Source organism: Ictidomys tridecemlineatus, chromosome 7 (assembly GCF_052094955.1).
Source record: "Ictidomys tridecemlineatus isolate mIctTri1 chromosome 7, mIctTri1.hap1, whole genome shotgun sequence".
Taxonomy (NCBI): Eukaryota; Metazoa; Chordata; class Mammalia; order Rodentia; family Sciuridae; genus Ictidomys; species Ictidomys tridecemlineatus.
The window spans coordinates 122,651,066-122,667,735 of record NC_135483.1 but is presented as its reverse complement, the minus strand read 5'-3'; the positions used below and the strand labels follow the sequence as shown (position 1 = coordinate 122,667,735).

The following is a 16,670-nucleotide window of genomic DNA, read 5'->3' as shown; positions in this document are numbered from 1 at the left end:
GTATCCCTTGGTGGTGTTTTTATCTATTTAGAAACATCATCACAGAATATCATTTCTATATTTATGATGTAATAGTTTTCTCTTTTAAAATATTTTCAGATGTAAATGGACACAATATCTTTTTAAATTCATTTATTTTTATGTGGTGCTGAGGATCAAACCCAGTGCATCATACATGCCAGGCAAGTGGTCTACCACTAAGCCACAACCCCAACCCTATGATGCAGTAGTTTTCTAAGGAAACAATTCCTTCTGTTGACATTTGTAGTAAAAAAAAAATCTTTAATAAGTTCGCATTTTAGTCAGACTCACAACCTTGGTTTTCAACATCATCTACTGATTTGTACATCTGATCCTACTATTTTTGTACTCAGAATTCTTCACCTAAATGAAATATTATTTTTCAATTTTTGTCCTAATCTTAATAATTTTCAACATTTCCATTATTTTCTCTGCTGACTTGGTATGTAAAATATTTGGTTCTTAGTCAGTAGATGCCCTGGTCATCCTATACTAAATATCTGGAATGGTTTTATTTCCCCAATGTAGAGACTATATCGACAATTGTACCATAAACTGAAAGACAAGATTCACACAACTCCTGACACACCTGAAATCCGCCAAGTCAAGAAGACACAAGAAGCTGTCAGTGAGGTGAGTATTTTCTTAATAGAGAGAACAGTCTGTGGACCCCAGGGGTGAAAGTGGACCATGCCTTTAATGTGCGTGTCTTTTTCCCCCTTAGTTGATCTACAAATCAGACTTCTTCAAGATGCAGGGCCACATGATCTCCCTGCCGTACACACCCCAAGTGTTGCACTGCCGCTACGTGGGAGACATCACCAGTGATGTAAGCATCCTGTAGGGCTCTTTCTGGAAAGCAGCCTTGCTTTCAGCCTTTTCCATTAAGAACTACTAAACTACTGGTACAACTTAGAGGTGGCACAGTGGAGAAGCAGGATTCTGCAGTTTCCTAGCTATGCAAACTCTAATAAGAGGACCTCTGGGATATAAAAGAATTGCCACTGTTCTTTATCACTCAAATGACCACAATTATATATTAGACACTGGGTGCTTACTCCTCACTCTTTGGTGCTCTGTATTCCAAGTCATGTTTAGTAGCTTCTCCTATTCATCCTGTACCCATCCTCTTTAGCAACTTTGCATTGCCATTTAAAAAAATTCTTGCCTGTTTCTTTCTTCGAAAAGATCAATCCTTTCCATCTGGGCTTTTCTCCCATCCATATGAGAATAAAATAATAGCAGTGCTCTCTCCTTAGCTCAAGGTTAGAGATTTGTGATTTATTTAAATGCAAGCAAACTAAGAGCATAGCATGAATATGCTGAACCAAAGTGAAAAATATAGTAGCCCCCTCTTATATGCAGGGGATATCTCCCATGACCCGCAGTGGTTGCCTGAAACTGTGGATAATACCAAACCCCATATATGCAGTTTTTTCTACATAGTTAGAATAAAGTTTAATTTATAAATTAGGCACAGTAAGAGGTTAAAAATAATAACTAAGAAAACAACACGATTATGATAATATACTATAATAATTATTTTAAACTCATGAATTGTTTATTTCTGGAATTTTCCATTTAATATTTTCAGACTGTGATGGACAGTGAATAACAGAAACCAAAGAATGGGGTGGAGTGGAGCGCTATTGTATATCAACTAAGAAGTGCTGCTATCCTCTCTTTTTTGGTTCCTGATTTACATTTGCTCATGAGTAAATATCTATTTGTATTCGCCCCAACAGATTAAGTACAAAGAAGACTTGCAGATCTTAAGGGGACTTGGTTGCTTCCTGTATGACACTCCTGACATGGTCCGCTCCCGACACCTGAGGAAGCTCTGGGTGAGTACATTTTTTCATGACGCAGTTACTCCTGCACAGCTGCCAAGTGCCCATCACCAGCCTCCAGGACTAAGAAGAAACAAATCTTAGCCTGCAGCTACTTTTAAAGAGAAATTTACCATCAATCCACTTGGACAGGTTATAACTTACTTAAGATGATTTGTGCCTCCCATAAAAGGTAATGATCTTAAATGACAATTGTTTTTGTTTCTACCTAATAAAACACCCAGGAGACAAGAGGGCCTGTACCATTTGCACATACCAACCCTGTGAAAGATAACATGTCAGTCTCTTCAATGATTAATCGACTTATATATCTACTGTTTTTTTGTTTTAGTCTAATTACCTGTACACTGATAATGCAAGGAAGATGCGAGACAAATACAAAGTGGTACTTGACACTCCAGAATACAGAAAAGTGCAGGAACTGAAGACCCATCTGAGTGAGGTAAGTAAGGATGCTTTACCTCTGACTCCAAGTAGACCAAATTGACCAGTATGAATAACACTACTCAGGAAGGTTCTTAGTATCTCTCTCTAGCAATCACTCTTTAGGCAACTGCAGATGTAAAAATTTCCCTTCTGCCCTTAACTGAAGAGTAGCCACAATGTCTAAGAAAGTCAGTTGACCTCACTTTGACTCAATTTACTTACTTTTCCCCTTTTGGTAAAGTGAGAATATTAATACTTACCCTTCCTGTGACTTGAACTGATGAGAGGTTTTACATGATTTTATAGAAAGTCCTTTTGTCATACACTATTGTTGTAGTCTCCAAATTGAACTTATTTCAGATTTTTCTCTCCTGCTATCAGGATCCCAATCCTGGCAGTGACCTTTGAATAGTCTTCAATGGCTCCCTTTCTTCTGCCCACTTAATAAATTCCAAACTAGTTTCATTTTCATCTGCCCATCTGGCATTAAGGCTCATGATCTGTTGCAATATTTGTATACAGATTTGATCCTGTCACCTAAACAGTGGGTTCCTTGAAGTATCAACCCCATCTTCCTATCTTGTATTTACAAGTGTGTCTCCATAGTGCCTTGACCACGTTAGTAGACATCTGTGTTGGCCAAAGATTGGATGTGCTTTGCAAAAGTAAGAGCATTCCACAAATGTAAATGGTTGCTCTGTTTTTGTTTTGTTTTATTTTAATGGTACTGGGGATTGAACCCAGGGCCTCATGCAAGCTACCACCAAGCTACATCTGTAGCTCTTGGTTGCTCTTCTTATAAGCAACTTGGCCATTCTCCTTCTACCATCAGGCTATATTGTGGCTCAGTTTAGCAAGCTTCATCAAGCTGAGCCAAGCATTGGCTGTCAGACCACTTCATCATTCTCAATGACTCTGATGGCTGCTGACTAGGAATCTCATGCTCTTGGACTTACAGATGCCTTGACACAACAGATATTGCTCTCCTTGGAGGGGTTGTATAGCTTCTTATACTCTATGAGCCAGAGTCAGAGGTTGATTAATCCTTTAGCTTTTATAAATGCTAATTGAGTCCATTTGCTTTCCTAAAAGCTTCTCTCTGTTATTTCAACTGGTGCGCACACTCAGACAAGAATGCTAACGTTCTTTTTATCCTAGTAAGTGCCTCTCCCTGGTTTAGGAGCAGAATAGCCAATGGGATGTTTTTAAACTACCCTTGGATGGACTTGACCCCTAGTTCCACTAGAGTATGATTTTGGGCATCAGTATTGTTTTTTTCTTTTGTACTGAGGATTGAACCCAGAGTTGCTAAGCCACTGAGCCACGTCCACAACCCTTTTTATATTTTATTTAGAAACATGGTCTCGTTGAGTTGCTTAAGGCCTCACTAAGTCACTGAGGCTGGCTTTGAACTTGCAATCCTCCTGAGCCACTGGGATTACAGGAGTGTGTCACCATGCCTGGCCCATCTGTATGTTTTCTAGACGCCCCAAAGATGATCCTCAAATCTACCCAGGGTTGAAAACCACATCATCACATCTCTCCTTCAGCTACCAAATAATAATAATAATAATAATAAAATGCTTTGGTAATTTAAAAGTGCTTCAAAGTAAATACTTGTTTTGTTTTAATGGTACTGGGTTTAATGTCTGGATTCAGAATTATCCAAAACTTGAGTTTCCCTTCTTCTCAATTCCTGTTGGGATTTTATGTATACTGTGCATCAACATTTGAGGAAGAAGAAAGGGTCTTTTTCAGTACTGTAGTTTCTACCATATTTGCCGCTCCATTAGAATGACAATCCTCTGAAGTCTGGGGGTAAAGGCTACAATAAAGTCCTTGGGAGTTTTTGGTATCAGGAAAGCTTGAGAAATATTGACTTGGTAAAAAGTTTGGCAAAAAGGAAGTTCAATTTACTGACTTTTAAATTGTCTTTGCATTATGTAGATTCTTGACATAAAGTATTTGTAATACTAAGAAACAGAAGCATGAACAATGCACACCTAGGTACAATAAAAATGTAACAGAAAAAGAACTATAGAAATGGCATGGGACACTGAATTTTAGTTTCAGGTTTACTTCCAATTAGCTGTATGGCCTTATATGAGTCACAATATCAGCATTTTAATTTCCTAAGCTTGAGAAGTTGATTACCCGAGGAGAGGGAGACAGAGACAGAGGCAGACTGAACCTGGAAGAAATTAAATTTTAATTTAATTTTTTTTTCCAAAAGTGACACCACAGTAGCTCCAAACACATGAGCAACATTTTATATCAAATATAGTTCTAATAATTTAGATATTTTATATATATACATATATGTACATGTCAAGGAAATTTTAAATTTGTTTCTTCAACTGGTATTTATATCTGTATTAGAATTTATTTGGAATTCATTTGTTCCATCTAGTTTGCCTTATTAAATTCCCTCCACATTTATTAGGGGACTACTGATTTTCAGGCCTCTTGTCTAGGAATTAGGTGTCGAAAAGATCATACAGCTGAGCCACTACATCCAATGCGCCCCTGGTCTGGGAGAAGAAATAGACAGCAGTGTGATAAAAGGCATTTTATAGGACTAGTCAAAAGATCATAGACTCTAGTTTCGACAGCAGATAAGAGGGAGAACATTGTAGGCAGGAAGGATAGTATGTGAAAGAAGCCATGAGTTCTAACAGCTGGGGTAGTTTAAAATAGCACATGAGGACGATGAAGAGTATAAAAGGGTTTGGGGAGATGAGGCTAAAAACCTCATCTAGGATTTTTCATAAATCCCAAAATCCAGGTCATAATGCCTTAAAGATATTGTAGTAGTGACCTTTGGGATTTATGAAAAATCATTGAATTATTTCTATGCAGGATAGTTCGAGTATTGCAAAAATCTGTCTCCCAGACTTGTGAAAGATGGGTGAGCCACATGGAGCAGTCCAGTAAAGGAGCCCAGCTGAGGAGACTCTTAAAGATGTGTAGAAAACAAACAGGACAGAGGCTGAAACAGGGTAGTGCTGGTGGGCAGGAGTGGAAGGGTTGGGAATTAGGAGTCTAGGATGACTCCCCAGATTCTCTCTGGGTGACTGGGAGATCAAGGAGTCATTTAGCAAGACATGAAGCAGATGTGAGGTAGAGATGGGAGTGATATAAAGAATTCTACATTAAATGTGATAAATCACATTTAGGAAGTTGTTGAAAGTTGGGTCTGGGGTTCAGGAGACATAATGGATATAAAGATTTGGAAGTCATCATTCTCAAAGTGAGGTCAAATGAGGTACAAATGAGCTCACCCAAGGAGAATAGATAGGATAAAAGGAGCCAAAACTTCACTCTAGCTCACAACAGACCATGGAGGGAGGCCTGGAGAGATAGGAGGCCACCAAGCAGAGGATGGTGGAGAGGAAAGTACACAAGACAGTTTTTAGGATTGAACTAGAACAGGGTCTGTTGCTACAGAGAACTGTGAAGATTTTATTGAAGCAAATACAATAAATATTTGGTACTCTTATCAAGAGTGACTTCACTGGTACAGTTGGATAGAAGCCAAGGATCTTGGGAAATTAACCAAAAAGAGAAAGAATAAACACGTAGATGATTTGGCTGTAAAAGGAAGGAGGGAAGCACTGGCTAGAGGTTAGACAAATTTTAATGGAGGGAGAGATTTGGACCTGTTTTCAGATGAAGGGAGAGTGCTGAAAAAGCAGGAAGGGCTGAGGATAGGAGGACGAAAAGTTAGCTGTCAGTTAAGGGTTCCAGAAGAAACAAGTGGGAATGGTACTAGGAACAGAGCGGGACGCTTGAATCTTGGACAGGTAGGTGGGGAATGTCTCTTCTTTTGCTAAAGAGGAGGGAAGGCAGGCTCAGAAGGTAAGTACTAATAAGTCATTGGTTTATTAGGAAGAAATAAGACTTTTACAGTGGGAGGGGTCCTGCTTTTCCTATGAGCAAGCAATAAAGGGATCTGCAGAGAATATATCAGGTCAATGAAGCAGAGATGACGGCCATGATGTGTTTTATGTCCAGCTGGTGTACAGAGCCAAAGGCAATAAGCTGAAGTCAGTCTTCACTTCAGTTCCCGATACTCCTGATCTTTTAAGAGCCAAGAGGGGGCAGAAGCTTCAGAGCCAGGTAACACCAATTGTAAATGAAGATTCAAACCCTGTCGTGTGGGTGGCATTGCCTGGGGTGGGACTGTGCACCTGGCCTCTCCTAACCAGTGGCAGGCCCTTAACCTTGCCTGTTCTTGCTGCAGTCTTGTGCCCATCTGCACTTCACTTTAGGAAGCATCTACCTTTCAGGCCATCACAATTACAGCTAGGTTTCATATGAACAAGGATGCCACACCTTCTTTTCTAAGTGCTGAGCAACTTTAGTCACTTCATGAGTGGTCTGTGACTGCACGTTGGGAAAATGGTTATTGGATCATTCCACTGGACTTGCTATCCACAGATAAATGAAACCACATTTCATGCATTCAGGCAAAATTAAGGGGCAAGTATGCTGAGGGAGCTCTCAGAATCCTCTCACTGCTCTGCTGGCATTCCTGATCACCTGGCTTTTCCATACTCAGCAGTAGGAATAGTAGATAAATGGAACATATATGTGTTTTCAAATTCGAGACACAGAGAAAAGTTAACAAATGCCTATAACAAAAACACAAATAAGCAATCAAACCAGGACAACAGATTCTAGAAGCACTCCCTTCCCCTCCCACTGAAGGGTTAGAAATGAATGAAGAGGGCTAAATACTAAATGCTTCATCTTTGTGACATCTCACCTTATTCTCTTATTTTAAAGTATCTCTATGTTGAACTTGCCACCAAAGAGAGACCCCATCATCATGCTGGAAACCAGACCACAGCCTTGAAGCACGCTAAAGATGTAAAGGACTTGGTCAGTGAGGTAAGTTGGGATTTTGCACTGAGTTAAAGAAAACAAAACCTTCACCTGCCCGGTGTGTGTGTGTGTGTCGCTGGGGACTGAACCTAGGTTTTGTGTCTACCGGGATCTACCACTGAGCTACATCCCCAGAATCCACCTGTTAACCTCTGTTCAGAGAGTTCATTATTCTAAGTTGTACTCAGCACGATCAAAATACAGAAAACAAAGCCATTCTCTCAAAGAGTGTGATACATTGTCTCCCTCTGCTAGATCTGTAAGTTGGTTATGAATTGGAGTAGGGTAAAAACACCTGACCTCAAGTTTGTCTCTCTCTTCTATTTTTTTTTCCTTAGAATAAGTACAAGATCCAATATGAAAAGATGAAGGACAAGTACACTCCGGTGCCAGATACACCAATCCTCATCAGAGCCAAGAGGGCTTACTGGAATGCCAGTGACGTATGTATCCTGCCCTTCTTTTTCCTGTGTGATAGGGAGAGCTGAGGTTGCAGTACCAAGAAACATAAGCTCTTCAGTCACATCCACAGTTCAGAGTCAAGGCCCACCACACAGATCAGGAACAAAACAGAAACACTGACCCAATATCAGCCAAGCAACGTAGCTGAGAATAGTGTTAAGAGATGCTAGAAGCCTATTGCCCCTTTTCTGATGAGCAAAAGTGTGGTCCTTTCTTATAACTCTTTTGCAGTATTTCCTAGGGATACTTTACAACTAATTTACTTACCCATAAAATCATGGTCTTAAAGTGAACTGAACATGGATTCAGTCATGACACTGTCATATGCTTGCTCTATGACTCCATAATTTGTTTAATATTTCTTTTCCTATCTGTCAGATGAAGATGAGAATCATGAAAAATAAGTAAACTACACAAGAACATGTATATAATATTCCTAGCATGCTATAAGAAATATGTGTTCCTTTTCTCCTAATTGCCTAAATGTGGATCATGTGAATGACATACAACTCAGGTGTTGGAATTAGGAGAGACAAAATTTCATTTCTTGTAGCATGTGATTAAAGGCAAGTCTGCCCTTTTTTTTTTTTGAGAAAATGGAAAAAGAAGTTTTATTGCTTAGCTAGCAAAGGAGTCATCTTTTATATGTGTTTTTTCAGAGCTACCTAAAAACTAAGGAACTGTTTGAGGTTGAAAACATATTAGTCAAAGAAGCACTCGTCTTATGCAGATGAGGTGAATCTTCTATGATATTCTTTTTTTTTTCCTTCCAGTACTGAGTATTGAACCTATGAAGCACTTTACTGCTGAGCTATACCCCCTGCCCTTTTAATTTTTTGAAAGAGGGTCTTGCTAAGTTGCTCAGGCTGGCCTCAAACTTGTGGTCCTCCTACTTTAGTCTCCTGAGTCGCTGGGATTCCAGGCGAGTACCACCGCCGTCAGCTGTCTTCTCTAATGGTCTTCAGTTAGAGTCAGAGCTGTTTTCTCTTGAAATATCACAAGCATAAAGAGTGGGGAACGCCTAAAATCCCAGCAGTTTGGGAGGCTAAGGCAGAAGGATCATGAGCTCAAAACCAACCTTAGCAAAAAGCAAGGTGCTAAACAACTCAGTGATACTCTGTCTCTAAAATAAAATACAGAACAGGGCTGGGGATGTGGGTCACTAGTCAAGTGCCCTTGAGTTCAATCACCAATACAAAAAAAAGTAAAAATAAAATTTTAATGTTCTTAGTGCAGAAGTCGTTTTAACAGTAGGAATTAGAAGCTAAATCTTTCTCCTCTTTCCATATATGTTAGTGTGTCTTGTACTTAGTTCATTTTTTCCCTCCAAAATGAGTGTTTGATTTATTCATTTTACATTTACAAAAAGATTTTAAATAGTCTTAGAGTTACCAAAAAGTGGCAAAGATAATACAGAGAATTCCCATATACCTCTACTGTTAACAATCTACATTACAATCATGCATTTGTCATGGCCAATAAACCAAGGTTGAAAATGTTATTCTTGCATCAAGCTGTACTATGTTTGGGTTCCATTAGTTTTTCTTAGTGTCTTTTTCTTTTCCAGGATCTAAAATGTTCTTCTTAATTTTTTCTAAATGTGTTCACAAGAAAACCTAAGAGAGAAGAGTTCAAGCTTAAGAGAGCCCAATTATTCAGTGTAGTGGTTCTCATGATCTATGTGCTTGTTTTCTTTCCAGCTACGCTACAAAGAAACATTTCAGAAAACCAAAGGGAGATATCACACTGTGAAGGATGCTCTGGACATCGTTTATCATCGCAGAGTCACGGATGACATCAGTAAAGTATGTCCTTGTATTTCTACTTATGTTGGACTCTCCAACCCACCATTACTTTCTTTTCTCGTCTTAGAAAATTCCCTTTTGTAAAACTTCAGAGAAAAGGAGACTTTGTACGTTAATTTTGGGAAAGACTTTATAGCTGTCTTTGTTTTTTTGTGGCAGGTGAAATACAAAGAGAATTATATGAGCCAGTTGGGCATCTGGAGGTCCATTCCTGACCGCCCAGAACATTTCCATCATCGGGCAGTCACGGATGCAGTCAGTGATGTGAGTGTTGACATCTACTTTCACATATAAGTTCATATTCTCATATGAGTTATGATGTCAGCCACTGTGGAAAAGCTGATAAGACTCACACCTAGCTTTAAGATCTTGTGTATGGATGTTTAAATTATAAAATTCAATTGCTAAATGAATAAACTTCGGTGTGTGAAAGGAAAAATATGCTCAAGTTTGGACCTATTTTTTTCTTCTAAATGTCTGACGTTATATTACATGACTGGAAGTGCAGTACTTCATCTAGAAAATACTCTGTTTGATCCACTGACAATACAACTTCATGGAGCAATTAAAACATAGCAATGCTCATTTAGATAAAAATTTCACCTCTCTAAATGAAAATATAACTACCAAACTAATGAAATACTCACTAGGAAAAATATATCTTATTAAATTTGAGTTATTTTAATAAGTAATAAAAATGAAAATGTTTACATACTGTAAACCATGTACCATAAAATAAGCAGAAATCAGTATTACTGGAAACCTATTTAAATAATAGTTTCACTATTTTATTATTCCATATGCTTCAGGAATCAGAGTTTGTATTTGTTCCACTTGTATAGACCCTAACCTGCAGCTGTTTGGAGTAGGTTCTTAAAAAATCTTTGATGCTGATGTTCTCATCTCAGGTAAAATATAAAGAAGATTTGACCTGGCTTAAAGGCATTGGCTGCTATGCTTATGATACCCCTGACTTCACCCTGGCTGAACAGAACAAGAAACTCTACAGCAAGGTATATCCTCAAGAATGGTCACGTGCGTTCAACCCAAACCTGGACTCACAGGCAGATTAGCACTGAGGAAATAGCCTTTCCTGTGTCTGTCCCTGTCCTTGCTTCTAGACACTGCAACTGCAACACATACTGAACTGTCACTCTCCTGCGGAAATTTACTTATTTTTACCTCAATGACTATATTTTATTTGAATTTATCTGAATTTGATGAAAAGTCATCACAGTGTAGCATTTCACAACCCTCCCAGAATCTCCTCCCTGTTAATACATTTCTGGATGATTCACTGTACTAGAGATATGGTGGGAGGTGTACAGTGGGGGTGTTTCGGTCCATATTGTGTGACTCCAGGCAAGTCAAGTCTTTTATGTCCTCATTTTCTTATTTACAAAATAAAGCAGCTGAAGAGTCTTCTTTGGGGTTGTAAAATAGGAGTTAGCCATTTTTTTTTCTTTCTGATAAGCACCAGACAATAGATACTTCAGACTTTGTGAGTCACATTCCTTCCAGCTCATATTCTCCTTTGTTACCCCTTTAAATTGTAAAAAGACATTCTTAACTCCTGGGGCTGTTTCAAAACATGTGGTTACTAGATAGGCTATAAATCACCCCTACTCTATATAATCATAAGTATCCAATTAATTGTTGAGAAACTATATTCAAGTTAATGGACTAAAAATGACCATCAAGTGTACATGAAAATACATTCAATGTAAAATAATAATATATAGGAACAAAGAAAAAATTTATTTAGACTTTTACCCAGAGTGTATAACATTTGATATCCATTCAAAGAAAGTTTTGGGTTAGTTTTCAGGACATCCAGGCAGGTGTACCCATCACTGCCATTGGGAGTGGGTAAAGGCCTAGGGAATACTTGTTAGCCCTGTACACGAATCATCACAAGGATAAAATAAATAGCATGCCTCATTCTAAAGATTCACTAGCAAATAATCATGCTCTTTTCCTCTAGTATAAGTACAAAGAGGTATTTGAAAGGACAAAGTCAAATTTCAAGTATGTTGCTGACTCTCCAATCAACAAGCATTTCAAGTATGCAACTCAGTTGATGAATGAGGTATGTTTGAACTAATGCAATTAGACCTATTTTGTTCCCTGAAGAAGTCAATAGAGTTGTTTAATGAAAACCTAAGATATAGAAAGACAGGACAGTCATCCTAAGTGTTCATTCAAACTAAAGATTTGGAAAGACTGTATAATGTCACCATCTCATGGGGTCTATGTAAACCATGAATAAGGAAAAGCAAAGGGACCATTCAGAGTGGAGTGAGGACCCTACAGCCACCTGTCCCTCTGCATGCACTATCATGGGGAGGCACAGCCCTGTGAGTGCTGACACAGGTCAAGGACTTTGTGGACTATCATATTAACTCCCTTAAATAGGATATTATGTAAAGTTGGGAGATTAATAAGTTTAATGTTAATTTAGTGTCCCCTATAAAGACACCAAAATGGCAGTGGTCGGGAGACCTCTCCAAGGGGATAGTTGAGATTCACGTATTCAAATATGTTGCTGTTGTTACTATCATGTATCTTAGTGCACAGAAGAATCTAATTGCCCAAAATAATTTCCTTTGTATTTTACCCAGTCTTTCCTGTTCACCATCCTGCGAGAATTTAAGTTAAATTTTAAGTTGAATTTAATTCAAGAATGCTGAAAAAAGCAAGATATGAATTTATTTATGCTGGATGGTTTTATAATTAAAATTGTACTTAACTGTATTTTTAGGTTTTCCACAAACTTATATAAGTTCAAAAATAATGCTAGAAATGTAGTAAAATATATCTAATCATGAAAATATAGCAAATGATATATTTATTCATGACTTTGTGTTGTTCATGTTCATTTTTTAATTTGATCTAGTTCATTTTCAGTAGACATTTCCAGGCTGGACAACCCTGAAGAACTACTATCAGTAGCTTCCTAGCAGTGCAATCTTGATATATTTTGTTTCTATTTTTCTATTTTGCAAAGGATTTCTAGGTATTTTTTATAATCAAATAAATTAACTTGTGTTCAAAGACTATGAAACAATTTTTCCATAAATGTTTTAGCATTAGTTATGCTTTTGGGTTCAGAGCCTTAGATGGTAAATCCATAGCTTATCAGTATTTTATTTTATATTTTAAAGACCCGTGGGCTGGGCTAGTTAGGCCTCAGTAGCCACATTGAAATCATATGCAATTTCATTTTTTGTGGTTCTGGGTATAGAGGCCAGGGCCTAGCGCCTGATAAGCAAGTGCTGTACCACTGAGCTACACCCCCAACCCTAGTCCCTTAATATTATTATTTATTATATTAAATACAATATAAGATGCCATGAAGCCTAACATTGCTAATGACATCATATGAAAAGGTAGATTAGAAACTTCAATTCCAGCTTCATTAATCTGATCTATCTAGGCCCCATCCATCCCCAGACAATCGCTCTTTACTGTCTCTCTTCTCTCCATATCCATCCCCCATTTTTACCGTTCTGGGTGTTTTAGGAAGCCACTTCTAAAAATGATATATTTCTGGCTCTCTGGAGTGTTTACCATGGGAAATTTCTCTGTGGCCTTGAAGTTTTACTCTTGCTATAATTTGATATGATGTTTGAGCAGAAAAAATACAGAGCTGATTATGAGCAGCGGAAAGATAAATACCACCTGGTAGTCGATGAGCCTAGACATCTGCTGGCTAAGACCGCAGGCGACCAGATCAGCCAGGTACTGTGAAGGGGCTGGCCGATGGTCCAGGCAGACTGTGCTCCGGGTTTCTCATGAGGTGTCGTCCCGTCTGCTGCAAGGATGTCATAGGTTCTGCCTATGATATTGAACTGTTCTGTTACTAAGTATCTGTGTAGCCACCCAAAGAGCCCATGAGCTATTTGAGTGTGCCAGTCTGTGCTCTGTGTCCTCACTTGTGCTGTGGTGAAGATGGAAATGAGGACTGGGTCCTCCCACAAGTTTTTTTTTTTCTTTTACACAATTTCTTTGCAAATGTCAGTTGCAAACCAAGCTATAAAACTAAAATAAGACAAAAATTATGGAGGACAAAAAACGGAACTCTCGTTTTTTCTGTTCTGTTGATGTCTTCTCTGGAAGACACTTTGGTGGTAACGTAAGTGAGACTAGCTATGTCGTTCCTGTTCACAAGGACTCTGGACAGTCAGCCATCAATACGTCTGTCACTGTGCTCACCACTGTCGTGTATCTGGCCTCTTCACCCACACAGCCATGTGAGGGCACAAAGCATATATGCCTACATCTCTTCACTCAGAGGTGACTGGGATATAGAGCCGTGTCCCTTTCTGTCTTCATAAGTCTCTTTTGTGCTTCACTGCTCTTTGCATGGACAGAGAAAATATAAATCTAGCGCCAAGATGCTTCTGAAACAAGGATGTAATGAAATTCTGCGTCCAGATATGTTGACTGCTCTCTACAATTCACACATGTGGAGCCAGGTAATGCCTTAAGGGTGTGAGGGAGGAGGTTAGATTCTTAGGTGCATTCCCTTTTATGCTTTCTTTGGTCTCTGCTCCCTACCCATGCTGGCTTCACATGATAAAACTGCATAAATATTCATTCCTTATAAATGAACTCAACGTGGCTGAAGGTAGTGATGGAAGAGCCATCATCTATATGGACCTGATGCTTTAGAAAGTCCTAGAAAAATTAGCTGAGCTTCCTTCAAATGATATTTCCAAATTAGTATAATATCAATTTATATTTTTTCAGTATTTGCTTCAAAGAAATAGATTCCTTAGAGACTGTGGATATAGAATTAGTCTACAGCATTTAAAGGTCTGAATATTTAATGTTTTCATCTAATTTTCCCATTGTTCAATTATCACTGCAACTGTTCCATTTGGGAGAGATGAGGATTTCCATGCAGCTCTTTGAATATTTATATTCACTGTGCCTTTTGAGTGTGATGCTGAATTGCTATATTATTGCCAGCATTTCTGTTTTCACACACTTGTTAGCAGTGTTGCTGATAAAATTGCCTTCCTACAAGGCCAGTGGAAACATATGCGACCATCTTTCCATCACAGGCTGAAAAGAAAATATGGAGCAGCAATAAAGAGTGGTAATGTTTAACTACAGATATAATGTTAATAAAATGCCACTTTCTCAGATCCTCCCCCTCCCCAAATTTTAATCTTTTGAATTAGCAAGATGTTTTATCATTTTAGTTTGTCATCAACTCAACACACACAATGAGAAGGAAGACTCTCTCCATAAACATCCTGTTTGCCTAAACTTTCTCGTTGGCCTTAATATATCATCATCAAATAGTTGTGCATGAGATTTTGTAAAGCTGTCTGTATCTGTCCTGCTTAAAACAGCTTGTGTGCATGTGATTTTAAAATTATAAAAACAAATGATTTTTTAAATGATAAATACTTTTCAAACTGTATACACTCATTTCCTATTTTATATCTATTTTATCTTTGATATGGAAAAATCCTTTAAGAGACTGTACACACTTAACACAGTACATTGTGAGTGCAATGGTACTTTTCAGGATCTGGAGAACAAGTTGCTCTGAGACTCATTCTACAGGTTCCATTGACTCAGTGTCCTAACCTCTCAGGGACTCCATGTGTAGAACATAGATTATTATCTGTTCACTCTACTATTGCTATCAAGTGCAAATTTATCTCCAACAATTCTAATTAGGATTTAAAGTGAAAGCTGTATGACACTATATCCCACTCTGGTGTTTCATTAGATTTTTAAAGTTCAATATTCTACTTCTTAGAGTGAACTAATTCTTCTCTTCAACAATTTAGATCAAGTACAGGAAAAATTATGAAAAGACAAAGGACAAATTTACCTCGATTGTGGACACTCCGGAACACCTGCGTACCACAAAAGTCAACAAACAAATCAGTGATGTAAGTACAGGGAACACTGAAGAGATTCACAAACTTGGGCATTCACAAATGTGGAGGGCCATTTTGGATTGTCACGTTTCTGAAAGGCTACTGCTATTTGGTGGGAGGAAGGGGGACGCTTCATGTCTGCTATGCATAGGACGATTCTTCTTTCACAGTGAAGAATTGTTCCAACCAAACTGGCCAATCACCAGTTGAGAAACACAGAGGCCTTAGCAGATAGCACTAACACACTCAGTGAATTTATTAAATTTTCTTTCCTGTATTTACTAAAAAAAAAATGCATTTATATTTGTACATTGTAAAAGAAGCATAACATTGTGTCCATCTTCTTTTAAATCTCTTTTAGATACTTTATAAGTTGGAATACAACAAGGCCAAGCCCCGGGGCTATACCACGATCCACGACACGCCCATGCTGCTGCATGTCCGCAAGGTCAAGGATGAAGTCAGCGATGTAAGTACTGCAATGGCCTCTTGGTCCCTCTCATCTTGGCCTCCTCCTGATGTGATATAACAAATCCTGGCTCAGTTTCCTGTGTTGTTTCTTTGTGAAACAACTACCCCAAAACTTAGTGGCTTAAAAATAGCCGTCTTCTATTTTGCTTATGACTCTGAGTTGACTGGGCACAGCTGAGTAGTTGTTTCTACATGCAATGGGCAGACCTCCGAGGCTCAGTTAGCCCAGGACATCCAAGGCAGATATTCCAGAACAACCCAGTCCCAGCATATAATTGCCCCAAGGTGCAGTAAAAATAAAGAAAAAAGGCAGGCAGATCCATGGTGGCATAGAGTACAGTTTATTAGGACTTATTGACAGAAGCTGGGCCTGGGTAGCAGCAAGACCAGGTAGAGCCCCGTGATTTGGGTCAGGAGGAATGGTATATATATTGGTCAGGACAAAGGGACTTTATTCAAGTTGAATGTCCCTGGTTTATCCTAAGATAATGTCAAAGAGTCAGGAACATTCCTGGTACCAGAGTCTGACTGAAGAAATAGATATACCATGGTTTGTTTATTTACATACTGGGAAACCATGCAGAGAAAACTGACTCGGGTTACTCTGGGACAGTCATGGAAGCTCAACTCAAGATGGTGGCAGTCAACTGAATCCATACGGTAACTCGCTCACATGGCTGACAATTGATGACTGCTATGGGCTGGGAGCTTGGCTCTTGAATAAGTGAGGACCCATGCATATGGCCTCTCCATGTGCCTGCACATCTCACACACAGTATAGTGGTCAGGTCCAAGAGGCAGGGAGTAAAAGCTTCCGGATCAGTTAGGGCTCCTCCTAGAACTGA

The 16,670-nt window shown here is 38.7% G+C and overlaps 1 protein-coding gene across 1 annotated transcript in view; it reads left to right on the top strand.

The window, feature by feature from the left end:
- Nucleotides 1-16,670, top strand: part of Neb (nebulin) — a 196,281-nt gene that overhangs the window by 138,128 nt on the left and 41,483 nt on the right. Inside the window, exons 112-125 of the mRNA XM_078018472.1 lie at nt 550-654; nt 746-850; nt 1,767-1,865; nt 2,203-2,313; nt 6,312-6,416; nt 7,086-7,190; nt 7,523-7,627; nt 9,347-9,451; nt 9,611-9,715; nt 10,360-10,464; nt 11,436-11,540; nt 13,088-13,192; nt 15,262-15,366; nt 15,716-15,823. Of these exons, the coding sequence (XP_077874598.1) occupies nt 550-654; nt 746-850; nt 1,767-1,865; nt 2,203-2,313; nt 6,312-6,416; nt 7,086-7,190; nt 7,523-7,627; nt 9,347-9,451; nt 9,611-9,715; nt 10,360-10,464; nt 11,436-11,540; nt 13,088-13,192; nt 15,262-15,366; nt 15,716-15,823 (1,473 nt within the window). The remainder of the gene's footprint in view (nt 1-549; nt 655-745; nt 851-1,766; nt 1,866-2,202; nt 2,314-6,311; nt 6,417-7,085; nt 7,191-7,522; nt 7,628-9,346; nt 9,452-9,610; nt 9,716-10,359; nt 10,465-11,435; nt 11,541-13,087; nt 13,193-15,261; nt 15,367-15,715; nt 15,824-16,670) is intronic.